This window comes from Somniosus microcephalus, chromosome 3 (genome assembly GCF_052327205.1).
Source record: "Somniosus microcephalus isolate GS21.2 chromosome 3, FLI_Smic_1.0, whole genome shotgun sequence".
Taxonomy (NCBI): domain Eukaryota; kingdom Metazoa; phylum Chordata; class Chondrichthyes; order Squaliformes; family Somniosidae; genus Somniosus; species Somniosus microcephalus.
This window is the reverse complement of record NC_140989.1, coordinates 147,428,982-147,455,801: the sequence shown is the minus strand read 5'-3', so window position 1 is coordinate 147,455,801 and position 26,820 is coordinate 147,428,982. Positions and strand designations below refer to the sequence as shown.

At 40.0% G+C, this 26,820-nt stretch overlaps 2 protein-coding genes across 3 annotated transcripts in view; one reads left to right on the top strand and one right to left on the bottom strand.

Moving 5' to 3' along the window:
- The window catches only part of crls1 (cardiolipin synthase 1), a 79,135-nt gene that overhangs the window by 1,968 nt on the left and 50,347 nt on the right, over positions 1-26,820 (top strand). For both annotated transcript variants that reach the window (XM_085981725.1, XM_085981724.1), the window contains exon 2: positions 5,002-5,139. In XM_085981725.1, the coding sequence (XP_085837851.1) occupies positions 5,002-5,139 (138 nt within the window). The remainder of the gene's footprint in view (positions 1-5,001; positions 5,140-26,820) is intronic.
- On the bottom strand, positions 13,682-26,541 carry LOC147121458 (uncharacterized). The gene is made up of 4 exons (XM_085981726.1): positions 25,798-26,541; positions 23,710-23,914; positions 20,838-20,975; positions 13,682-16,544 (listed from the first exon to the last, which is right to left on the bottom strand). The coding sequence occupies exons 1-4, from the start codon at positions 26,525-26,527 to the stop codon at positions 13,982-13,984; spliced, it is 3,636 nt and encodes a 1,211-aa protein (XP_085837852.1). The 5' UTR covers positions 26,528-26,541; the 3' UTR covers positions 13,682-13,981.

The window sequence follows — 26,820 nt, the reverse complement described above, 5'->3', positions numbered from 1 at the left end:
CCCGCCCTCTGTCGCCCTCCCGCCGTCATCGCCCGCCCTCTCTCCCAGTTACTGACTCACTTCCACATATTCATTGGGCTCAGATTTTTCCCCAGTCTTTTACCGTAAACTCATTCCAGAGATACACTTGCATTGGTTGTGGACTTTGCTGCTGAAAAACTACCATCTGATTTTCAATGGAGAATGTACCACAGCTGAAGTTTTTTGTTATATAAACATTGCAGTGCAAATTATTACTGTAAGTGGTTAGGCTTGGGGCAAGTGGTTAGGCTTGGGGCAGGTGGTTAGGCTTGGGGCAGGTGGTTAGAGTTAGTAATTGTTTTTCTTTTTATTATTAGACGCGACCAATTATTTTGACTACCTATTCGCGCGTTTGTTGAAATTTATCGCCTTTGTTGAAATTTACTTGATATGGGCCATGCTTATAGGATATAGCAGAACATGCTCTGATGTTTCTGGAAGAGCTGACAATGTGGTTAGTCAGCCTTTCATAGAAGCAAAATAAGACCAGATTTTGTGATAGATGCAGTTGTGTAATGTATGTTAAGTTTACACTTGCTTGCTTTTCACAACTCTTTCGTGGATGTGTAGTTGGCACTTTTAAAGGGCCTGAATTGCTGAAACAGCGTATTAGGCTGTGCATGCCCTTAGTTGGAGTTTTCAGCTCCCTGCTGATAATGATCTATATTTGCACCGCTGATCCAGTAACGACAAGGTCAGTGACGTATCCGAGGCCTCATGGGCAGCATACCCAATGGCTTACCCTGCAGAGCAACCACATGGTAATAGGGAACATTTGCCATAAGTCAGATTGAGTTTTGACACTGGGAGGTAACTGAGCTGCCCCTTCTGAAATCAACCCAAATCAACTTAAAAAATTTAATATATTTTAAAAATAAACTTCATAAAAGGCTGCAAAAGGTAATCTCTAGTGTCTGCATGTCCCTGTTGTGAGTGCATCCCCAGTGCTCGTGAGTTTACATGTAGAATCCTTAGTTAGGCATCATAACCAATTTGCACATTTAGTGAGTGATAACCTTCCTGTTGATGAAAGTGACAGGTTCCTCAGGTGGAGCCTTCAGCAGCATGCGGGTCCCATCGATAGCCCCCTACACCAATGTTTGGGTGCGCGGCCTGTTCAAGCTTCCACACATGCACAGTTTTTCCATTCAGAAACCGGCAAGCTGCCCGCGCGGGAGCTTCAGACAGCTGTGCAGCTAAACGGAAACATTGCCCTGCATCTTAGGGAAGCCAGCAATCCCGTGGAAGTTGATGGATCTGTCTCTTTGCTGCACAGGGTATTTAATGCAGTCAGATGCCCTGCAGAATATTGCATCAGTCACCTGTTGAATGCAGGTCCTCACAGCTTCTTGGCTGATGTTACAGAGGTCTCCGGCCATGGTACCTCAAGTGACATGCTGACTCCCTCTGCACCCCCTCCAGGTCATCCATAATAATCAGGAACATGGGAATGCCCAGTGGATAGACCATTACAATGCTTTTGCCTTCCTGACACAGATAGGGGCCTTGAAAGGAATTGCCTTCAGACACTAACGGTAGTCTGGATGGCAAAGTTGACAAGAATAAACTGCCAAACATGAGAGAGTTAGGAAAAAATACTTTTAGAAAAATTTCCTGACTGCTCCATAGCTTTAAAGGTCCCTTTGTTGGCCTCAGGCTGAGAGCCATGTGCTGGCCATAAATCATGTCAATACCAGGTGATCCACGACATTTTTTTTCAGTTTAACTGCCTGCGGCAGAAATAACAGTATAAATCCAGCAAATTAGCGATTGCCATTAACTACAATGGAAAACTGAGCGGCAAGAATGGACTCTTATCAGCTTTGGCGAGGATAACAGCGGAGGATCAAAACCGATGGCATATCTCAGTTACTCCGCAACTTGCTGGATTTTTTATGATTTAATAATGGCGAAACCATTAATGCATCATTATGGAGTGATGTCACAGCAAATTTCTATGCAGCCCTGTATCACACCTCATATGAAAAGCCCTTCAATCTGCCTGACCTATATTTCATGTTCATGAGAGAGGAGCAAAGCAGAACTCAAACTCTGAGCAATGAGGAAAATTTACCATTAAGTTGGTGACAGAACCAATCAACCACATGGTATGTGACTGAAGTCACGTGTAAGATAGGCTGGCTAGGAGTGGCAGGTTCCCTTCACTGAGGGACATTAGTGAACCTGTTGCGTTTTTACATCTCAGCTTACTACATTTATTACAGAAATCAAATCCATAATTTTTCATGGGGAGGATCTGAACTCTCCTCCGGATTGCTAGTCCAGTACCATAACCACTTGGTTACTGTGCCCTTGGTTGGCATTTAAAGCCTAAAATAATGTCTAGCGTGAGTGCTTGCTGCTTTTGAAGATAAGGAAGATCATTGTGGAGGCACACAATGGATTTCTGAGTCTAAATATAAGACACAGGCCATATTAATCACCCATTAGCTCTGGCTATCTCTGAAGTAAAATTAAACTGTTCATAATAGATTATGCTGTTGATCCTATAACAACATCTTGCATTTATGTAGCGCCTGTAACATGGGAAAATGGCCCAAGGCGTTTCATAGGAGCATAATCAGACAAAAACTGACACTGAGCCAAAGAAGGAGATGGTAGGATATTAAGACAGGCGATCAAAAGCTTGGTCAAAGAGGTAGGTTTTAAGGAGGGTCTTAAAGGCAGAGGATTAGGGAGAAAATTCCAGAGCTTAAGGCCTAGACAGCTGAGGGCATAGCCACCAACGGTGGACCAAAAGGAGTGGGGGATGCACAAGAGGCCAGAGTTGGAGGAAGGCAGAGTTCTTGGACGGTTGTAGGGCTGGAGGAGGTTACAGAGATAGGGAAGGGTGAGGCCATGGAGGGATATGAACATATACAACTTGTTTGGAATATGAGGAAACACTTGCACCAACAGAAACTCTTTGATGCATGCTGGGTAATTGTGCACACTACACACACTCAGACACTCGGTTTTTCTATGTTAAAGTTGTTATATCAATGCAAGTTCTTGTAGCATCTCCCTTTAGCTGACAGAGTGATAGCTCTGGGGAAAATATGAACTTCAAGCCTAGTCTTTTGAGGCAGGTTGAGGCCTGCAAGTAAATTTCTCAAAGGTATTTTTATAGGGACAACTTATAGACAATTTTATAGGGAAGTTTAATTATGTTATTGTGAAATATGTAATACTTAAGTAGTTTTGTTATGTTACAAACCTTATTGTGGGGAATTACTGGGCAGGCTGAAGGGAAAGATGTGGCAGGTGAAAAAATATTCATATTTTGAGCATATATTAGCCAATCAATTACAAAAAAATTGGATGTAAAAAATGTGCATATATTATTGTATGCCAGATATGCAGGAAGTGTGAAGCAATTGGTATAATGACAGGAAGTGAATGTAGGCCTGTGATTTTTAGGCAGAAATACTTGTGGATCTCCTGTGGCGATGCTCATGGTCAGGGAGAGGTGGTGTGGAAGTGGGCTGGCGCATGAAATTTAGAACCTTTTTGAGCTACGTTTTGATGGCAAAATTATTTACAGGTGTCTTTTTGTTCAGACTGAGATTTTGAAAACAACAATTGCTCACAGAACAGTACTCTGGGGCATTGTGAATGATTGCCAGCCAGCGAGCCTGGCTCATTAATCTAATCCGGAGGAATAGACCTCTCAGTGAGAGCTGGGATCCTTCCCTACTCAACCACAGATAATTCTGCAAGACAGTACCCTGACAGTTAGGACAAGCAGGTGGAGGTTTACCGGTGCTCTGTAAAGCTACGATTCATGGTTTTAGCTGGCTAAACTCCAGCAGTGTCATAGAAACATAGAAAATAGGAGCAGGAGTAGGCCATTCGGCCCCTCAAGCCTGTTCTGCCATTTAATGAGATCATGGCTGATCATTCAATTTCAGTACCCTGTCCCTGCTTTCTCCTCATATCCCTTGATCCCTTTAGCCTTAAGAAATATATCTAACTCCTTCTTGAATATATTTAATGAATTGGCCTCAACTGCCTTGTGTGGTAGAGAATTCCACAGGTTCACCAATCTCTGGGTGAAGAAATTCTTCCTCATTTCAGTCCTAAATGGCTTACCCCTTATCCTTAGACTGTGACCCCTGGTTCTGGACTCCCCCGCCATCGGGAACATCCTTCCAGCATCTAGTCTTGTTAGAAATTTATAAGTTTCAATGAGATCCCCTCTCATTCTTCTAAACTCTAGCGAATATAAGTCTAATCGACCCAATCTCTCTTCATACGTCATTCCTGCCATCCTAGGTATCAGTCTGGTGAGTCTTCGCTGCACTCTCTCCAGGGTAAGAACATCCTTCCTCAGATAAGTGACCAAAACTGCACACAGTACTCAAGGTGTGGTCTCAACGAGGCCCTGTACAACTGCAGCAAGACATCCTTGCTCTTGTACTCGAATCCTCTCGCTATGAAGGCCAACATACTATTTGCCTTCTTAATTGCCTGCTGCACCTGCATGCTTACCTTCAGCGACTGGTGCACAAGGACACCCAGGTCTCGTTGCACTTCCCCTTTTCCCAATCTATTGCCGTTCAGATAATCTGTCTACCTGTTTTTGCCACTAAAGTGGATAACCTTTGACCTCAGCTTTGACCGCTGCCAACCTGAACCAAATGTCTATGGATTTGGGTAAATGGAGTATGCCTTACTTGGAGAAATACTAATAATTTGTTTTAATGTATTGCTTTTAATTCAGGTCAAATTGCTTCCACCACTAGTGATAACATATAAGCACCCAGTATTGTGCAGCCTTTTATATTGGGGAAATAGGAAGGATATGTGTACATTTCTCAGTAGTTTAGTTTGGAAATTCCTAAACATGCTGATGGGTTTCCATACGTGTCAGATACCTGTCTGAGCACTCTTTCCCTACCAAAAAAAAATGAGGCTTTCTTACTGGTGATCAGGAATATGTTCATCTGAAAATAATACATTTCTTATCTTTCTTTGCAGTATGAAAATCCATGGACAATTCCAAACTTACTCTGTATGGCAAGGATTGGCTTGTCACCATATTTGGGTTACCTGATTGTGGAAGAAGAATTCAATCTAGCGCTGGGTCTTTTTACTTTGGCGGGAATTACTGATCTGGTGAGTAACTAGCTCTAGGATAAATGGACAACTTTTGTTAAACTTACACCATTAAGAAGAGTATGCCGTTCAAATTTTCTAATAAAGTATATAATTGGCTTTTTAAACAAATACTTCTGCTTTGTGCATTGCACCACATCATTTTGTATGTAGCCAATCTTCTGGAAATTGGAGTGTTATATTAAGGTAACCTGTTACTAATGGGAATATCAACACAGGCGTAATACTCAACACTTCATTAAATGTATTTTCAAAAACTAAAGCAGTGTTGGATATTGCTGACGATAATGTCTCTTCATAAAGAGTCTTGCACTATATAAGTCCTGAAAAAGGGAACTTGAGGATTCAGCAAATTAAATTTTGTCACCAAGCTTATTTAGCATAATGATACCAATAGGCTGTGGGAAAAATCACATCATATAATTTGTATGTTTTTTAATTCAGATCAAATTGCTTCCACCATGAGTGATAACCTATAAGCACCCAGTATTCTGCAGCTTGGAATGCTTCCTCTTACAGCCCAAGTTTAAAATGGCAAATGACCAGGGTGGAAAGGCAAACAGTAAAATGTAATGTGGCCATACATATTAAAGTTTCTCATGCCCACATTACATTTTACTGTAAGCCTAACTGTACTGTTAAGATATTTAAACTTTTAAAAATGTGCTTAATTGCTAAGTTTAATTTAAAACAATAAAATTAGATGAGCCATGAACAAGTTTCCTATTTTCAAATATAAATGGGAGCTACTAATTTGCTGCTTATTATTATTTGTAAGCTGCAAATGTTCACATTAAAATGAAACTTCCCCTTCATGTCTATGCCTAAAAGGAGTGGACACAACCAAAAATAGGTCATTTTTGAATTTGATCAAGCTGTGTACTTGGAGCAAGCATAATGGGAAGTAGTGGAATCACTCGGTTTATTCCAGAAGTGAGTTATCAGGTCCATCTTATCCATGGAACAAGCCAGGTTAGTTCATTACTTCCTATTCTGTAATGTTGCAGCGTATTATGTGTGAGAGTCGTTCTAAAACTTAAAAAGAGAGAACTGTCTAGTGTCTGTTGTCAGGGTGGAAAGGCTTGCATTTTGAAAACTCAAAATATTTGGAATTGCATATTAAATTCATGGGGCTCCTTTGGCCCAAATACTTTGTTCACCTTTGAGTCAGTAGGAACTTTTTTGTTGTTGCCTAATGTAAGCAAATTTAAATGTCTCCTTTAAATTTGAATTGTATTCAGAAAATTTCAGTTCTGTACAGCAGGATGAATTTAATAGCAGGATTTGTAACTTTGTATGCATGGTTGTACACACTATACGAACAGGTACTGTTATATAAGCATGCTGGCTATAGTTAAACCAGGCTGTAGCCTTTTGTCAGATTACCACCTGACTAGCATTAGTGAAGTGTCTTTTAAAAATGACTAAATATAAAACATTTCAATGAGTTCATTGGTTTTTTAAAATATAAAATCACAGTGTATTTTAACAAAGCATTTAATGGGTCCATTCCTGAAAGGAAGAGTCGTACAATGGTGGTGGCTTATTAGCTTGGTTCACCAGTTTGTTTTGTTTCATACACTTGGTGATGTTTTATTTAATACCATTTTGATTGGCATGCTTTGATTGCTCGTCATAACTGACAAATGCAAGTACAGTAAAGAAAGAAAGACTTGCATTTATATAGCGCTTTTCATGACCTCAGGACATCCCAAAGCGATTTACACCCAATGAAGTACTTTTTGAAATGTAGTCACTGTTGTCATGTAGAGAAATGCGGCAGCCAGTTTGCACACTGCAAGGTCCCACAAACCAATGAGATAATGGCCAGATAATCTGTTTTAGTGATTTTGGTTGAGGGATAAACATTAGCCAGGAGAACGCCCCTGCTCTTCTTCGAAATAGTGCCGTGGAATCCTTTACGTCCACCTGAGAGGGCAGACAGGGCCTGGTTTTAACGTCTCATCCGAAAGATGACATCTCCGACAGTAGGTTGTGATTTAAGATGGGTAACCTCAGTAAAGGCTGAGATAGCAAATTAAGTTCTTCAACCTAAATAAACAATTGATGGGCCTTTTGAACTGTAGGTTTCCAATTAATATCTTTCTAAAGCTACTGCTTCCTACACTAGCCTTCCCTTGCCTTCCAAAGATCTGTGATTGAATTACATCTTCAGTCATTATACAAATGCTGACGTTGAAGGACAGATCTTGATTCTATCAAAGCAGCATGTTATCAAATAACCTGTTCTTAACTATAAGCTACTCTTGATTTCACTCTTGCTATTTATTTCCCTTTTAAAACACAGAATGTATTTAGTGGGACAGTTAATTTTTAAGAAGCCTTGATGCTTAAGGTCTGAGAAGTCTTGCATATCAGTCCCAGTTACTGGCAGCTGTATCACAGCAATTTTGAACTTTATTGCACTCTCTGATGGGATTTTAGTTTGGTGTTCTTAATATGTGATTATCCTTCAGTCAAACATAAAGGACACCAATCAGAATTGAGAAGTTTGTTGAAAATTTCTATTTTGATCAAGGGTAAGTTCCCAGATTTGTAGTTCGGGTCCAAAAATATCCTATATATCTTCCACACTTGCAACGATTGTTACGCAGTGCCTATAGATAGGAAATGATGTTTGAGCAGGAAAACTTTGTTAGTCAGACTTGTATAATATTGAATGAAAACAGAAAAAGCTGGAAATACTCAGCAGGCCAGGCAGCATCTGTGGAGAGAGAAATAGAGTTAACGTTTCAGCTCGATGACCTTTCATCAGAACTGGAAAATGTTACAGATGTAACAGGTTTTAAGCAAGTGTAGGGGCAGGGAAATGGGATGGGAGGAAAGTATAATACTGCATCGCTTCAATCCAGTTCTTTAATGATGCAAGATTTCTATTCCCTCACCAAAAAAAAAGCTGATGGAATTTTTTCTAAAGTGATCAAATTATTTTGCTTCTTAATACTGTACTTGATAGTGCAGCTAATGAGGCTGTGCAGTAATCACTTTGTATTATTACTTTACCGTGAAAATCACAAGTTACTGATGCAGTGCTAAGATGCTGAGTTAATATCATAAAACATTTAATGTTTCTTAATGTAACATTGTTTTTAGCTGACCTAAAGGAGGATGGAATATAAAAGGTTAGAATATGCATGCTTTGTTCTGTTTTTATATATAACCAAATCAATAAAGAACTGATTTTCACTTCCAGAGCCTTCAACTTCCAAATTATGAATCACAAGATAGTCTTACAGGCACCTTTGAAGATGAAGTGCTGTTAGTTGGTTCAGAATTTTTTTTTATAAACATCTTCCAGAAACATTTGAGTATCCATTTAAAAAAAAATACTGTCTGAAATCATTCAGTTCCATGCTTTTAAGCATGTGTGCTTGGCCTTTATTTTTGCATTTTATGTGCTTTCTGTTTTGTTTTCTGTTTAAGCAATAATGAATGAGAGACTTTTTTTAACTTTTGGTTATTAAGCTTTGTAAAATTTGAATTGCTCTCTGCATCAATTGCTGCAGTGATTCTTTTCCCTGATTTGGAACAAACAAGGGCATTGTTAAATCCCTGGTTTTAGTAAACTATTTTGGCACTCCACTGAACACTGAAATAATTCGTGGTTAAAAAACTAAGATAAGCTAATAGCTTTTTAGTTTATTATTGTCACTACATAATAATGGCACCCCCGCAGGGATCAAAGGAAAGGATCATCCCAGTGATAATGTGTGTGGATGTTTATTAGGAAGGCTAAAAACGAGATAACAAAATTCACTATTGTCCCTGGTCATTGTCCCTGATCATTATGTAAACACATCTTCATGGCTGGCTCATAACATCTAAACTCTTCATTGTTTTAGTGGTTGCGATATATGGCTGTAAGGCGAATTTTAAACCTGTGTGTGAATCCATTTTGTTTCAAAACGCACCACTTAAATGTAACTAATTTCCAAATCCTTTCTGTGAAAAAACTTAACATACCCTAAAATATGACACTATGGTGAGTTTGCCTTTGTTTAAATTTGGTGAATTTTTGTCCTCATTTGGGTGAACAGTTTCCTTTTTGCTGTTTGCAGCAAAATTATAAATGCAGCTTAAAAAGAACACATTTACTACTTCATTACAAATTTAGAGGAATCCTCCTCCTCGTTCAACCTCTCTTCCAGCCTGTTAGTGCTTAGGAATGAAGCACTTTGCCTTCCAGGCTCCCCTTGTCATATCAAGCATTCCAGATCAGATGTAACGTGGTTAGATGCAAAATAATGCTCTCTTCAATCTGCCCAAACAACATGCTTCAGTCCTAGTCTGGGGTGCAACCCCAATTGCACCAGTTTGACCACCTTTCATTTCCCAGACCAAGCCATCCAATGGCCTCTCCGAGAGAGAGACAGCTTTGTGCTGTGGAGTCATGTCTAACAGGAACTGGGTTGAGACTGCCCAAATTCATTTTACATGAGACACTTGCAGATAGAGGATGTCTTCATCCACCAATTTGAGTTGAATTTGATCTGGGGTTTAGAGTTGAAAGGCCTGTGTCTCACTACCACATGGTTTCTTTTCCACTCCAAAATGTTCTTTTTGACTTACTAAGTAGAGGAAGACTTTGTGTGTTTCAGAATGTTGAATGTTGTTTTGGATAGTGAGTAAATAACACCAAGATGCACATTTAACACCTTTTATGGGAGGATGGAGGGAAAGGAGAGTGCCAGAGGCTATTTTTTTCACTGTAGTTGATGGTAAATATTCAGAAGTAGCATTATATCTTCAAAAACACAGGCAGGAGCAACCGAGGCTGATCGAAAGCACGATGTTTTTATCATCCACCTAGTTATTTACAAAATTCCACTTGCAAAATACTGAGCAGGTTGCCTCCGTTCTTTCCCTCCACCTTTCTCCCTTGATCGAGGGCGTCGCAGTTGATTGTAGCTTTTAGGATGGTCAAATGTGTCACTATCGCACCATCTAATATCCCGTTGTTGGACATGTGGGCAATCTAGATCTTTTTGTTCTCTTGTTTGAATTTAATGACAGTCTGTTTACTGTCAGAAGCCTTTCTAGAAAGGCTTTTCAGTTGGATGTTCAGTTCCTTTGCTGGATTCTTATTTCACAGAAGTTGCCATATGGAGCGAGCCTTTGGCTTAATGGAACTGTAGCCACCACTGAGTTAGAAGATGCAGGGTTCGAACCCTGCTCCAGACAGTCCTGGCGAGTGGAGACCGGAGCTCCGGCTCGGAATTCTGGGTTGGCATCCAGTGGGATACTCGTCTGGTGGGTGTGGGTGGCCCTCGCTCATCGTATAGGTTGTGGGAGCCCACAAAACCCTCCCGCCCTATAGGATTAACTACCCTATCGGCTGGTTTAAACGTTGTTACAGCCATCTTCATGAAGGAACCTTCACCGCTGTCAGATCGTTAATCAACCTGCAAATCCTTCCACTATTTCACACCGTTCGCCAAGGGAGGAATGTGAAGATATGAAAGTGACAACATATCTCCCATAGCTTTGCTCTGGTAATTTGAAAGATGTATGCTGTTTCTAACGGGAGCATTATTTTACTACAAAATGCACAATTGCAATTTAAAAAGTCTTGTGCAATCACTGCAGTTATTTTGCTGACATCCGTTCTGAAAATCATCAGATGCCCCTTTTTAATTAAAACTTTTAAAGATATCTACAATTTGTTCAAAGCCACCACAAACTAAAATGTTAACAAAAGGCCAAGTATTCAAGAAACTTCTCTATAATCGAAAAGCTATATACGAGATGTACATAATAATGCATGGAAAACTAAATTAGCAGATTCCCCATGGTGTTGCTCATGGTGAGTCAGAGGAGAAGCTCTTTATCACAATTAATTGTTGTGCTTTGTAACGCACAATTACCAGGGCCACTGAAGAAGTCAAATTCTGTTTTATCAAATCAGCAAAGTGTGTCACTTTGCACAACTTTCAATATATTACGAGTGCATCCTCTGTGGCATTGCTTAAACTGGGCCAGAAGAGTATAATGGGGAAATGTTGCAGGATGTGTGCACTATATGCAAGGCTTTTCACATTGTTAGTGGATCTCCCATATCTTTGTTGATATGAATTCAGAGGATATTGTTTTATAAGGACGTGGGTGTGGGGTTGATGGCAGTAAGCGATAGGATATGCTGTTTCGGAGAGGGTGTTAGTTTTATTAGTATGAGAGGTGGTTTGTAAGTAGTTTGGGAAAGAAAATATTGAGGATTTAGGGGATGAGGGTAGTGGGATGAAGTACTAAGTAGTACAGAGCTGAGGGGGGTCGGAGTATTTGGAGGATTACAGCGAGTTATGCAGGTGAGAAGTGTAGGATGGTTAAAATTCAATTGGGGAAGTGAGTGATTGTTGAGTGACGAGTAATATTTAGGGCAAGGATATTGGGCTTAGATGTAAGAAGTATTTGAAGGGATAGAAAGTGAGGAATGGGAAGAAGGCAGATGAGGTGGGAGTGGAAAGTTTGGATGGTGAGTATTGGCTATGCGGGTAGGGCAAATGGATATTTAGTGGGTCACTGGGGAGTTGGCGAAATGAATAGTTTGGAGATGGGTATTGGTTGGGAGTGACCATGGTTGTGGCAGCAGATACTGTGGAGTGGATGGAAGTGAGTGTAGGATGGGACAAAGGTAGGGGTTACTGTCTGAAGTCAATATAAATGGAGAGGAGCGGAGTTTTATGATATTTGAGCACGGTCGGGTCGCAGCAAGTTGGGTTGGGGGAGTGGGTGGCAGCAAGAGTGAAGTGTGAGAGTGGGCAGTAAAGAGCAGGTGGTGGGATAACTACAGCAGTGGGTAGCTAGTAAAATGTTATAATTATAAAAATGTAATGTATTTATCGGTAGGGGAACAAAATCTGGAAGCCTGATTTAGGGAGCAGTGTCAAGTTGGGAAAGGGATCAGTCGGTGGGACAGGCGATGTGCAGCACATTTGAGCATCAGGAGACTCCTTAAGTGATATTTATAAACTTTTGTATAATAAATATATTCTATCTTATTTGTAAAACATAGCTGCTTGATGACCTTTTTTGTACCTAAAAGTGGATTTATCCAATCAACATTGTTCACTTACAGAATGATTTCTGATCAGAATTGCTATTTGAGCCAAAAGTTGAAACCACTTTTGAGAGGTGATGCTGCACAGATATACACTCCACGCAAGATGTTTATACAGTACATGATTAGCAGAATCTTAAAGCTGACTTTCAATTATTATTTAAATAAAAAGATTCAACTTCCTAGATTTAGATGGAACTAGAGACTTGCATATATGGAGTTGATGTGTGTGACTTTTATTCTTCCTTTTTAGAAGGCATCATCCTCAAATTTCTTTGCTACTGAGTCTAAATTCTTTGGTCTAGAAATTGAATGGCGCCGTGCCCATTTTATGTGTGCTAAATGGGCGCCTGAGCCTCCAATATGGCGGGCAGGAAGCGCACGCTCATTAAGAGCCGGAAGTGTGCTGCCTGAAATATTAGTGTAGGCAAAAAAATAGGCGGCCAGGGCCCATGCCGGAAACATATTCAAATAAGGGGCCTAACGCTTGTTTGGGGTGCCGTCTGCAATATTTGGTCGCCTTGAATGCAGCTGGTGCTGGGCAGTCTGTGTTCAGAAAAAACAGGTCTATGTACGGTCTAACAGATGGTTGTTAAAGGGGCTGCTGCAGGACGCAAAATATACTTACCTGAATATGCAGACTCCTGGCTCCACATCTGAACTGCATGGGCCACTGCTGGCCGCCACTTAGCTCCCTCCCACCCACCACCACCCCCCCCCCCCCCCCCCCCCCCCCAGATTGCCACTTCCACCCTCCCAGATGCCGGCCTCTACCCTCCCTAATCATGCTTTTCCCAATCCTGGTTACCGCTACGCTTACTCCCGGTTGCTTCCCATTAAGGAATTACCCAAGGGTCACTGCTTGTGTCGGAACGGCCCAATCATTGAGTCCTTTTCAACAGGCGAGCTGTAGCTCGCCGGCTCGATGATGACGAGGCTCGAGGCCTAATATTATGCTCCCTGCACCCCCTGCACGCCTGATTTTGGGCACACTCAAATTTCTAGCTCTTTGCTTCCAATAACAATGAAGCATCTTGATCAAAACTGAAATTATAACACAACTAAACATGTCAATGATAATTATATGAAGCTTTGTACTTACCAACTCTCCTAATACTGTTAAGACTTGCTTACTTTGGGCTCCACATTAGTTAGTTTCATAGCACAGTTTACAGTACTTTCGGACTTTAATTGGGAAACAAGCATGAAGAACCAAGGCCTATAGTGCAGGGCAGCAGATTAGTTAACATTTCTGGTGTGGACCCTCCTTCAAAACTGAAAAATAAGAGATGGTCAGGCCTATTAATGCACCTAACATTTTTTTTCTCTCGTTTGTCTCCCATCACAGATCTCAGCCCCTGCTCCAATAACATGATACTTGTACTATAACATGCCACTGGTACTATAACTCAGCATTGCTGCTTTAAAGATTTCTGCAACACAGGAGGGAATATTTTAGTGATAAAACCTCTTCATTCTCCAAAGAAATATGTACAGGAGATATGTTTTATTTCACATGTAGAAAGCATATGTATTTAATTTCTTCAATATATCAATTTATTTAAACGGTTCATTGAAAAGATGCATCTTGTACACATTTTGAAAGGGTCCTTTTATAAATGACACCACTGCTTGAATGACTGCTGAAGAACAATGACATTGATGAGGTGTAGAAAATACCAAACGATTGCCAGGAAAAGTTACATCATTTGATAAATTTAGGCAGCTGCTTCTAAAAAGAGTTGGGTTTTGTTTTAAATGTTGGCCTCAGGGAATGGGTTCAGAGTCAGCACTCATTGTACTAACTGCTGATCTGGGACCTGCCAGCTCCAGGTGGTCATCAAATGCTGGGTTTTGCAAACTTAGGGGATTCAAGCTGATACGAGATAAGTCCGTTGATCGTCCCTTTTGACGGATTCTGCACAAGCAAACTGATAGGAGAATCACAAGTATGAAGAGAGTGGCAATAATTGCAGTAGAGGCTATATAAAATATATTATTGTAGTTTGGCTTAGTCTTGAAAATATAGCATGGGCCTTTTGAAGGCCAGATGCTGCTTGCTGTGCTTGATCCTGCTTTATTCACAGCCACCACACACGTGTGGTATGTGCTGTCCGAGGTAAGATCACGTAAAGTATATCTTCGATATGTAGGATTGATGGTGTCTGTCTTGTACAAATGTCTGTTGTCGTCTGACTGATAGATAATATAGTAATGGAGTACTGTAGAACTAGGGGCACACCAGTAGATTTCTGCTGAATTGTCTGAAATCTTAATCACCTTTTGTATCTTCACTGGATCTGGTGTGACTTCCTCCCCAGTTATGTCAGGACAGTTACAGCCTGTCAAATGTTGCAGGTTATGACAAGGTACCTGCCAGTGCCTACATGGATCATAATTACAATCACCAACATGTGTAGGACTTGTAATCTCTTCTTCTTCTAGGGACTCTGAATCATCATCTTCAATTACTATAAACATCGGTCCCTTCTTCTTTATGGTGGTGGAGATAGAGGAGAATTCTGGTAATGTTGATGTCTCTAATGTCACTGTTGTCGGGTAATGTTTGGTCCCAGTTTGATCTGTGGTAATTGTTGGGTAATGTTTGGTCCCAGTTTGATCTGTGTTAGTTGTCGGGTAATGTTTGGTCCCAGTTTGATCTGTGTTAGTTTTCGGGTAATGTTTGGTCCCAGTTTGATCTGTGTTAGTTGTTGGGTAATGTTTGGTCCCAGTTTGATCTACGGTAGTGGTCGGGTAATGTTTGGTCCCAGTTTGATCTGTGGTAGTTGTCGGGTAATGTTTGGTCCCAGTTTGATCTACGGTAGTGGTCGGGTAATGTTTGGTCCCAGTTTGATCTACGGTAGTTGTCGGGTAATGTTTGGTCCCAGTTTGATCTACGGTAGTGGTCGGGTAATGTTTGGTCCCAGTTTGATCTGTGGTAATTGTCGGGTAATGTTTGGTCCCAGTTTGATCTACGGTAGTGGTCGGGTAATGTTTGGTCCCAGTTTGATCTACGGTCGTGGTCGGGTAATGTTTGGTCCCAGTTTGATCTGTGTTAGTTGTCGGGTAATGTTTGGTCCCAGTTTGATCTGTGTTAGTTGTCGGGTAATGTTTGGTCCCAGTTTGATCTACGGTCGTGGTCGGGTAATGTTTGGTCCCAGTTTGATCTGTGGTAGTTTTCGGGTAATGTTTGGTCCCAGTTTGATTTGTGTTAGTTGTCGGGTAATGTTTGGTCCCAGTTTGATCTGTGGTAGTTGTCGGGTAATGTTTGGTCCCAGTTTGATCTGTGGTAGTTGTCGGGTAATGTTTGGTCCCAGTTTGATCTGTGTTAGTTGTCGGGTAATGTTTGGTCCCAGTTTGATCTGTGGTAGTTGTCAGGTAATGTTTGGTCCCAGTTTGATCTGTGGCAATTGTCGGGTAATGTTTGGTCCCAGTTTGATCTACGGTAGTGGTCGGGTAATGTTTGGTCCCAGTTTGATCTGTGGTAATTGTCGGGTAATGTTTGGTCCCAGTTTGATCTACGGTAGTTGTTGGGTAATGTTTGGTCCCAGTTTGATCTGTGGTAATTGTTGGGTAATGTTTGGTCCCAGTTTGATCTGTGGTAATTGTCGGGTAATGTTTGGTCCCAGTTTGATCTACGGTAGTTGTTGGGTAATGTTTGGTCCCAGTTTGATCTGTGGTAATTGTCGGGTAATGTTTGGTCCCAGTTTGATCTGTGGTAATTGTTGGGTAATGTTTGGTCCCAGTTTGATCTACGGTAGTTGTCGGGTAATGTTTGGTCCCAGTTTGATCTGTGGTAATTGTTGGGTAATGTTTGGTCCCAGTTTGATCTGTGGTAATTGTTGGGTAATGTTTGGTCCCAGTTTGATCTGTGGTAATTGTTGGGTAATGTTTGGTCCCAGTTTGATCTATGTTAGTTGTTGATGATGTTGAAGTTTTTGCCCTTGATTTACTTTTACTTTTAATCCAATTTTGATAATTTTGTGTGGTGCTTGCCTTAGTCTGTAGAGTAGCCGAGTTTGAATGGGAAGACAAGCCATGGAAAGGTAATGTATTCAACACATTAGTACTCATCGTGGAAGATGTGCTGATACTGAATTGGAACCCAGCTGAGCTTTGGACTGGGAACTTGCTGCTTGATGCCTTGATGGTGATAGCCAAAGAATTGTGAAATACTGCAGTTGTATGCTCCAGCAGTCCAGTTTGTACAGTACTGTCATCAACCTGTAATTCCTGCGTGTGGTTTCCATTAATATCACACTCCTCTATGAGATCTGTCAATAACATCTCTCTTTGTGGACCATTCCTATGACATCTGGTATCGTTTGCTCTGTTGTACATGGAGGGAGGGAAGTTAAATATCAAAAAAATGAAATCTAAGCTAATGGTTTGACTATTAATAAACATTACAAATCTTTACACTTCACTAAGTTTATTCTGCATCTCTCAAATTTGTGCAGAAATATGATGTAATTGATTATTACTGAGCATTTATTTCTGCTGTTATTTATACACAACATTGTTACTAAGTTTATGAAGAATATTGGTATGATATAGTATAGCAAATAGAATATAGTATAGCAAAAAAATGCACTGAAGCCAATGCCCTTTACTATTGTACAATAAGCTTCTATAATCTTCACCATTTGAATTTTCTCCCGATACTGCTCTCATTAGTGCTGGACCTTTAACCTCTAATACTTCATCTTGGTGCTATATCGCTCAGAATGCTCTGCTCTCTCTTGACACTAGCCAAGCTTGGAAGGGCAAAATCTGTGATTTTCATGTGCCCACAGTTATGCATCATTGAAGCCATAAGGGGAAAGCATTGAATGTGACTGAATAAAAATTTTACAGGCTTAATATTGTGTTTCACTGGAATCTGAGCAACACCACCGCACTACATTTTGTTAACTGTGCTCCAAGTCTGTGCTAGAGCATAGTAGTACCGAGATCTAGGTTTTATAGATGATTTAATCTTTACTCAATATAAAGGGTGCAGTTCACAACTGTTACATTTGTTGCCATGTACTTGTAAGCAATGTTCCTGTTAAGCTGCGTGGCTGCGCAGTGGTCTGGAGGTCCCCTGCAGCCGGCTCACCGGCTTTTAAATGGAAAAACCGCGCATGCGCAGAAATTTGAATGGGCCGCGCACCCAAAAAAAATTAATTGCTTGTAAGATGTTAAAAACATTTTTACAGTCCTTTCATTATTTTATAGATAACGTAGATGTTCTTATGGAAACAGCAATAAACTGCAGCTGTAAATACTTAAAACAGTTAATAAATCTTGAACTCATATATACTAATGTAAAGTGTCTTTTGGGCTACAAAGTAGAATGATTTGTATTGCTTAAATTGCCAACCAAGGGAATTAGTCCATTTGACCAGTTTCGTGAGTGATCTTTTTGCTGTGCAACATTCCATACTTCAGAAATCTTTTAATTTTGTTTTCCCAAGTTTAAATTAGTGAGCACAGACTTGATTCATGGACTTGATATTGCTGAAGGCAGACCTTGTACTAAAAGGATTATACACTCCAGTTCTGTACTTTGTATTATTGAAATAAAAAAACACTTAATTTGTGAGCATTTAGGCGACCAGCACAAATTTGTTAAAGACAAGTCGTGTATGGCAAATTTAATTGTTTACTTGAAAAAGCGACCAATTGGATACGTAAAGGGCTTGCAGTAGATGCAGCGCATATGGATTTTCAGGAGCATAGAAATACATAGAAGATGCACCACGGATACAGGCTATTTGGCCCAACTAGCCTGTGTTGGCGTTACCTTTCACATGAACAAATCGTTCTAATCATATTTACCCACTCCTTTTCCATCATCCACCTATCCTATCTGACCTTGAATGTTGACACAATTTCTGTCTCAACGCTAACCCAGAAAGTGAATTTCATAGCTCTCTGAAGAAGTTTCTCCTTCCCTCAGTTCTAATTCTGATATTTAATCTTGTATCTATGGCCGCTTGTTCTTGCCCCCTCAACCACTGGAAGCAGTCTGCTTCTATCTACCCTGTCCCGTCTTTACATAATTTTAAACACTTCTATTATATAGGCCATTTCTGCTCTCTGAGTATTCAAGAAGGCAGCTCACCACCACCTTTCTCGAGGGCAATTAGGGGTTGGCAATAAATGCTGGCCTTGCCAGCGACGTCCACATCCTGTGAATGAATTACAAAATATATATATTGCCCCGTAATCTGGGTTGTTCTAATGAAAACTCAATTATTTGTACTTCCTCATATCAGGCAGCATCCTGATAAATCTATGTTGTACTGTCTCTAAAGCCTCAATATCCTTCCTACAGTGTGAAGCCCAATACTGCACACAATACTCTGAGATCTTATTAAGGATTATATAGGCTCATCATTACCTCTTGGCTTTTAGATCCTATATCTCTTGAGCCTTATCAACCTGAGGTGCTGCCTTTAATGTCCTGTGAACCTGTACCCGACACGTTTCTCAGTCTTTGCACAGCACTTCTATACAGAGTATAATTACTGTAGTTACTTTTTGAACTAAAATGTATAACCTCATACTTATTGACATTGAATTCCATCTGCCACTTTTAGCCCAATATCCCTTTCCTTTGGTCTTCTACAGAATTAGTTATACCTCCTATTTTGAAATCATCAGCAAATTTTGTCACCACTCCCTCTAGGCTTGTATCCAAAGCATTGATGTACACATTGGCCCCAGATCTGAACCCTGAGGGATACTTCTGTCCACTCTGGGGGAAAAATGCCCTTATCATCTATTCTGTGTTCTCTCTTCTAACCAATTTTAATGCAGTTTACTATCCTCCCCCTACCCCTTAATCTTCTCTCTTAATCTCCAATGTGGTACCTTGCCAAAGACCGCCTACTTCCATCTCCATAACTTCGCCCGTCTCTGCCCATGCCTCAACAGTCTTGCTGCTGAAACCCTTGTCCATGCCTTTTGTCACTTCCAGACTTGACTACTCCAATGCTCTCCTGGCCGGCCTCCTAGCTCCCACCCTCCATAAACTGGAGCTGATCCAAAACTCTGCTGCTCTATCCTAGCCTGAACCAAGCTCTGCTCTATCCTAGCCTGAACCAAGCTCTGCTCTCCCATCACCCTTATGCTCACTGACCTCCCAGTCCACCAGCACCTCAAATTTAAAATTCTCATCCTTGTGTTCTCACCCTTCCATGGCCTCACTCCTCCCTATCTGTGAAACCTATGCCAAACGTACAATCTTATGAGAACTCTGCGTTCCTGCAACTCTGGCCTCTTACACCCACTCCCTTCTTTCCACTACTGAAGGCCGTGCCTCCAAACATCCTCCACAAGACCTATCACTTTGACCAAGCTTTTAGTCATCTCTCTTAATATCTCCTCGGTGACAATTTTTGTCTATTATGATTTTTGTGAAGTGCCTCGGGGTGTTTTCCTATGTTAAAGGTGCTATGTAAATGCCAATTGTTGAGTGACTAGTAGCTTTTTAAGAATGGGGAAGGCAAATGTTTCAGGTTTGTGTTACAAGAAGCGAATTAATAGTTATGGTATTTTTTTGAAAGTTCTCGAGGTTGCAAGTAATTCTTTTTAGAGTACAGGAATGCACCAAAGGAGGAATTCTAATACTTTACACTCTTCCCCCCCCCCTTCCCCCACCACCAATTTTGTAGTATCCCAGTGCAAATTTGTGTGACTGACTTCAGACTCCGTTCCCTTTCATTGGGAAAGAGCCTAATCTCCACTTGGAGCTTCCTTTTGGTGGCATGATTTAAGGTTAGGAACTTGCTTATATGGAGGAATTACAGAAGCAAACAAATATCCTGTTGCTCGTGTTGTACTACCCTTAACTTTATGTTCAAAACTGTGGAGAAAAATACAGTATGGCTTTTTCAAAACTCTCCATGGTCTCGCCCCTCCCTACCTCTGTAATCTCCTCCAGCCCTACAACCCCACCGAGATCTCTGCTCCTCCAATTCTGGCCTCTTGAGCATCCCTGATTTTAATCGCTCTACTATTGGCGGCCGAGCCTTCAGCTGCCGAGGCCCTAAGCTCTGGAATTCCCTCCCTAAACCTCTCAGCCTGTCTCTCCTCCTTTTAAGATGCTCCTTAAAACGTACATCTTTCATCTGCCCTATTATGTGACTCACTGTCCGATTTTGTTTGATAACCCACCTGTGAAGCACCTTAGGAGATTTTACTACGCTAAAGGCGCTACATAAATATATATAAGTTGCTGATTGTTCGTCATTGTTCAATGCCACATGCCTATTTCCCAGTGAGAAATAGCTCTTTCAAAGAGCCAGTACAGTCACGATGGGCCGAATGGCCGCCTCGTGTGCTGTAAGATTCTATAATCCTATGATTGCTACTATTTGTTTGTTAGACAAGTAAAAATTAAGCTGGTATGGTTACTGTTTTAGTTTAAAAAAAACAAAACCAGTAAAGACTGCTTTCACTGTTGTCCTTTTTAACCTAGTCTCTGTCCACGTCTAGATTTTAATTTAAAAAAAATTCTAAATGTGTGTTTTTCCCTGCCTCACCATTGTGCCAGTTGCACTGACTTACTCGTGTTCTAGAAATACAGTATAGTTGAAGCTGCTGCTGATGGTGAAGCTAATCGGATCCTTACCTGTTCAGTAGGAGCTTTTCTGGTTCACTAATCAGCCAGGTGAGCTCACAGCTACAAACCAGGGGGTTTCCAGAGAGGCTTATTGTGACAGTTGAATTAGTGAAGAAATTCCAGGGTCTGAATTCTGTCAGGTTACAACTGGAATGAGAAAAAGCAACACTTTTAATTAGAATATTTTTGCTGGCTGGTTTAGTCTTTTAATCCAGAGGCCTGGACTAGTGATCCGGAGATGAGTTCAAATCCCACCTGGGCTACTGTGGAATTTAAATTCAGTTAATTAAATAAATCTGGAATAAAAAGCTAGCATCAGTAATGGTGACCATGAAACTACCGGATTGTCGTAAGAACCCAACTGGTTCATTAATGTCCTTTAGGGAAGGAAATCTGCTAGTTTCATGATCAAGATTACTGATACTGGGACTGACTCCATCCTTACTTGGTCTCCAGACCCACAACTCTTAACTGCTCTCTGAAATGGCAGAACAAGCCACTCAGTTGTTCAAGGGCAATTCGGGACGAGCAATAAATACTGGCCTTGCCAGTGACGCACACATCCCGTGAACAGAAAAAATATATATTTCATTGATAACTAAACCAGAGTCAGAAATAATGCACGGGCTGAGAATATTAAGTAATTCTAACCAAAAATGAGAGAGACAGGGAATAGAATGCAGTAAAGTTGGGTACAGTAGTGTAGTGATTATTTTATTGGACTAGTATTCCAGAGGATTGAGCTAATAATCCAGAGATTGAGAATTCATATCCCACCATGGTAGTTTGAGAATTGAATTTAGTTGAAAAATTCTGGAAATAAAAAGCTGGTATCTGTATAAAAGTGATCATGAAGCTGTCAGATTGTTGTAAAAACCCAACTGGTGCATTATTGTCCTTTTAGAGAAGGAAACCTGCTGTCCTTATGTGCCAATATGCGACCCCTTGTCTGCACTAATGTGGTTGATTCTTAACTGTCCTCTGAAGTGGCCTAGCAAACCACCAGGTTGTATCAAAACTGCTTGGGCAAATAGAGATGGGCAATAAATGCTGACTTTGCCAGTGACACCCACATCCTGAGAGAGAATAACAACTTCCTGGAGCCCTGTTCCAAAATGAATTGTGTGGAATTCTTTTTGAGATTGCCTTAACGGTAAGAGCAAAATTGATTTGTGTGTTGAAAGTATGAAGTTCATTCGTCCAGACTCCTTGTCTTGTACAAAATCTTTTTGAAGAACCATAACAAGTTTTCTTTAAAGTATAAAAGAATATTTGTGTTTTACAGCTGCTAGAAGATCAATAAGCTGGCATGAAGTGAAAATCTATGGAAACATTTATACAGGCTATTCTAAATATGCCAGAAGTATTGGAACGGGTAGCTGCCCAATGTGCACAGTTCTTGCTGTAAGGCAATATCTCGCCTAGCAAACCCAACTGTCAAAATGTAAACCTTTTGGACTAGTAAACTTCTGTTGTAGGTCTCTTGGCTCCAACTATAGAAGATATTTTGTTTAAAGTTGCAGAATTTCAAGGTCACTATTGGGATAGTGACCTTTCTGCCTGTTTAGTAGGGAGGAATATTTGTAACTGCTTATTCTGTATTTACTTTACAGATTTTTGCCATCTGCAAACTCTTTTTACATGAACAGTACATACTGTGCTGGCTGTATTGTGCCTGTTTCTTTGCACAGTTGTTTCTAATAATGTGGCACAAATTGAGTGTTTCATTGACTGTTTTAGTCACTGTTCTGTTGTGGCCTTTAGATGCGGTGCTGTATTATTGTGGAACTCCCAGCTTAATCAGCACAGTTCGTTCCTGACGAAGTTACTTAATTTGAATTACTGAATAATTCTAATTACGCTAAATATGCTGTTTCATTCCAGTTGTTTAATTTGAGTGATTGGATAATTAAAAAATTTTTATACAAACAAAAGACAATAAATTAAAGAAAGACTTGCATTTCTCTAGCACCTTTCACGACCTCAGGACGTTCCAAAGCGCTTTACAGCCAATTAAGTACTTTTGAAGTGTAGTCACTGTTGTAATGTAGGAAAAGCGGCAGCCAATTTGTGCACAGCAAGATCCCACAAACAGTAATGAGATAATTGACCAGATAATCTGTTTTACTAATGTTGATTAAGGAATAAATATTGGTCAGTAAACCGGGGATAACTCCCCTGCTCTTCTTTGAAAATAGATTTATGGGATCTTTTACATCACCTGAGAGAGCAGACGGGGCCTTGGTTTGTAACGTCTCATCTGAACGACGGCATGTCTGACAGTACAGCACTCCCTCTACTGCACTGGAGTGCTAGTTTAGATTTTTGTGCTCAAGTCTCTGGAGTGGGACTTGAACCCACAACCTTCTGACTCAGAGGTGAGGGTGCTACCGACTGAGCCACAGCTGACACTATATCCGGAGTGAACTGTATCGCCGAACACTGGATATATTTACATAGTATACAAAATAGTTCATTTTCAACACTGATGTCGCTAGAACTTCAATAAAGGCTAATAGTGGGCCTGTGAAATCATTGTATTATCTCCATTTGAACTGGGAAAAATACCCATCAATGCAGTTTAGATTTTATCGTACCAAACTTACATTGTGACTGCAGAAAATTATGATTATAGGTCTCTCACTGGTGATGAGAGCAATTTGAAATCCTGAATTAAGAGTAGCACGCAAGAAGCATATGGGCTTCAGTATGTTAGTTTTATATCACATTGATGTCAATGCACTAAATACGCCGAATGACAACACTGAATACATTTAATGAATTAATAAAGAAGTGTCAACAAAAGACATTTTTTACGGTATACCTACAAGCAAAATGCATCCACTTAATATTTCTACTAGTAGGATAGTTGAATAATTACCTTTTAAGAGAAAGGAACTCTAGATGCAGGAGAAACTCAAACATACTACTTTTCACAAAATGTAGCTGGGGATTTCCTTCCAAATCCACATGTATAAGGCTTGGTGTATGGACAAATAGATCAACAGGCAGAGCCTGAAGAAAGGGCATCTGCCTCATCCAAAAGATCTGGAGATTGTTTAATCCTTCAAACCACTGTGGGTCAACTGTAGATTGTAAATAAATAATTAGCTATTGTATTGTTCTGAAGACCCCTTTATAAGGCTTGCTGACATTCAGAACTACAGTCTGTGACTTAACATACTTAAATTATGGCGCACTCAGTAATTATGGCTCCCTCAGCAATGAGAACCTCTTTTTTTTCTTAACTCTTACTATTTCTCCCAATCCACTTAAAGACAATTAAGTGATAACTGAAGACAGCAACATAATTGTTTTTGTTGACTTATAGCCATTTTCAATGGCTGACAAATACAAGTACAGATTTTTAAGGCTATTCATAACGCGTGTAGTAAACCAACTTCAAATACAGGTGCACTATCCCTTATCCGAAACCCTTGGGGCCAGATGTGTTTCGGAATTTGGAATTTTTCGGATTTCAGAACGGATGATGCTTATAAATGGACAAGAGGCAGCTGTCGGGTTTACCCTACAACTACACCACTAGTGATGGATGCAAACCTGGCTAGGTAACCAGATTACTATAAAGAAATAGTTAACAGCAATGTTTCCTCAAAGTTGCACACGGCCACGCAGTAATCTGCAAACTCCCGTGCAAGCTGCTCAAGCTTTTACACTGGAAATACCGCGCATTGAAAGAAACAAGCCACATCGAACAATGCAGCCCACGGGGAACGTTGTAAAGTCAGATTTACTGTTTACCTAATTTACTCATCAAAAATATACAATATTTCAATTTATACAAAGTATGAATACAACAAGTATTGTGAACATTTAAGGGTCAGTTTTTTTAAAGCACAAGAAATCTCAATCATTTTCCTATCTGTTTAAGTATCTCCCCACTGAGTGACGCTCCACGAAAAAACTTTCGGTTTTCAGAGCTTTTCAAATTTCGGAATTGCGGATAAGGGATAGTTGACCTGTACTAATCACTGACCTTTTACTTCTGACTTAAGTTTTTAAATCTTGTCCAGACACAAGTGATGCTGGCCTCTTTTGAAAGCCTCTTATTTGTTGTAACAAAATCAGTGAAAGCAATCCTTGTTCTGACCAGAGAAAGTTAATGTAAAATGTACGGCACCATTAGAGTAAATTAACTACTGCAATACCTATTTTCTGCCACTAGAGTGAGTTTTACCAGTTGAACTTATAATTTTTGTGATTATTAACTTTTATTATAAATTTGAGGAACTTAAAAATATTGATAATTTATAGGGATGCCTTGAGGAGTGGTTGTGAAACCAACATGGTCACTCAAAAGACTCACAACGTTTTCAGGGTGTGATTACCTTCTTGTTTATAATGAATGAGAATTTGTTTGAGAGATTGTGAAATAAATATTTAGGTTTTCGTTTGCCTCAAAGTTCACATTTGTTAAAAAGCAACCTATTTGGTATCCCTTGCAATGTATCTAAGCCCATCAATTATATCCCTAAAGTAATATTACTTGTGAAAGTTTTAACATTCAAATCAAATACTTTTTTCTCTGTCTCTCTAACCAGTTCTGTGACCCTCGACCCCCATTCACTTCAATGGTAATTTAGTCTGTTTTTAATTAACAAGTCTGTGCATGTAGTTAGTTAATTTAGTATTTAATTTCTTGTTAATGTCTGTTTTGTGTTCAAGCCAGATGGCTTCAATAAACATAAGGTTAGGCTGCACTTATACACTGATTTCTGACATTCTGACATTCCTAACCTATCTTTCAGTGACTTAGAACTATTAGATGATTATTTAGACTCTTGGCAATGTCAGTAGACATGTTTGTGTTGTTTTTAATCACACAGGTTGCTTCAAGCTTTAATATGTGATGTTTAAGTGCTTTCCTTTTGAGGGGAGCAAGAAACCTGTACGTTTTTGTCGTGCGTTATTTTTTTTAAATTCCTAAATAAGAGGCAATGGTACTTACAGATTTTGAATAAGTTTGCACTCAGATCAAGTACATTGAGAGTTTTCATTTCAGAGGCAAATGCTTTGTAACTGCACGCTTCCAAAGACGTCATGGACAGGTTTAGGTAATGGAGCTTGGGGAAAAGAGAGAATTCATATGGGCTGATCTGTTGCAAAGGATTTCCTTCAAGTCTTAGCAGGGTGAGATTAGGCATTTGAAATTTCCATTGTAACTTCGGAAAGTTATTGTAGCTCAGGTCCAGAGATACAAGTTGTGGGAGCACTGTCCCTGAAGAGACAATTTTTGAGATCTTATTGTGACTTAAAAGTAAAACATTTAAATTGTGAAGGCCTGTAAACTCCGAAAACTCGATCTGCTGGATGACGTTCCTGCTCAAATCAAGAAATTCAAGGGCTGCGGGTAGGCAGGATGGGACAGTTGTGAGTTGATTGTTGGCCGTGTTCAGGTGCCTTAATGTTGCTATGGTCAGGGATCCACAGGGTAGGCCGTCGTAAGTCAGACTGTTGTGCGACAGGTCGAGTATTTCCAGGGCACTGAAACTTTGGAAGGTATTGACCAGTATGTTACTGATGTTCTTGCTTGACAGATGAAGCTGAGTGTCATTTTGGGTGTACGTTTTCATATGGTAGAACGAAAAATGATCAGGCTGATCAACTGGTAAACCATTAATTTTCAGAAGAAAAAACACTACTTCCATAAGTAGAAAGAAAAGATCCACCACTTCCATTTTTTTTTAATCGGATACAATTCCTGAAACAGATTATAAATAAACTTTGAGGTGGGCTGGTAGTCATCACTGTTCTATTTTTAAATTTAAGTGCAAGTAAATTTTAAACCTGCTCCAGTCTTAAATATAATACTATTTTGTCCAATTTTATATGGTGTTTTCTGTTATACTATATGATGTCAATTTACAGTTTCTGTAGTATTGAATATGCAACCTTCAGAATAATTGATTTCTGCATACGTCAATTCTAAAATTTGTCTCGCAGTGTAAACTGAGATTTGTAAAAACCAGCT

Bases quoted from the DNA above. Each gene is read 5' to 3' on its own strand.
- LOC147121458 (XM_085981726.1), bottom strand. From the start codon at position 26,527: ATGGAAGTGGTGGATCTTTTCTTTCTACTTATGGAAGTAGTGTTTTTT. The intron at 20,976-23,709 runs GTAATTATTCAA...TTCTCATTCCAG, and splicing joins GAGTTCCTTTCTCTTAAAAG to TTGTAACCTGACAGAATTCA. The intron at 16,545-20,837 runs GTAAGGATCCGA...CATGTACAACAG, and splicing joins GAAAAGCTCCTACTGAACAG to AGCAAACGATACCAGATGTC.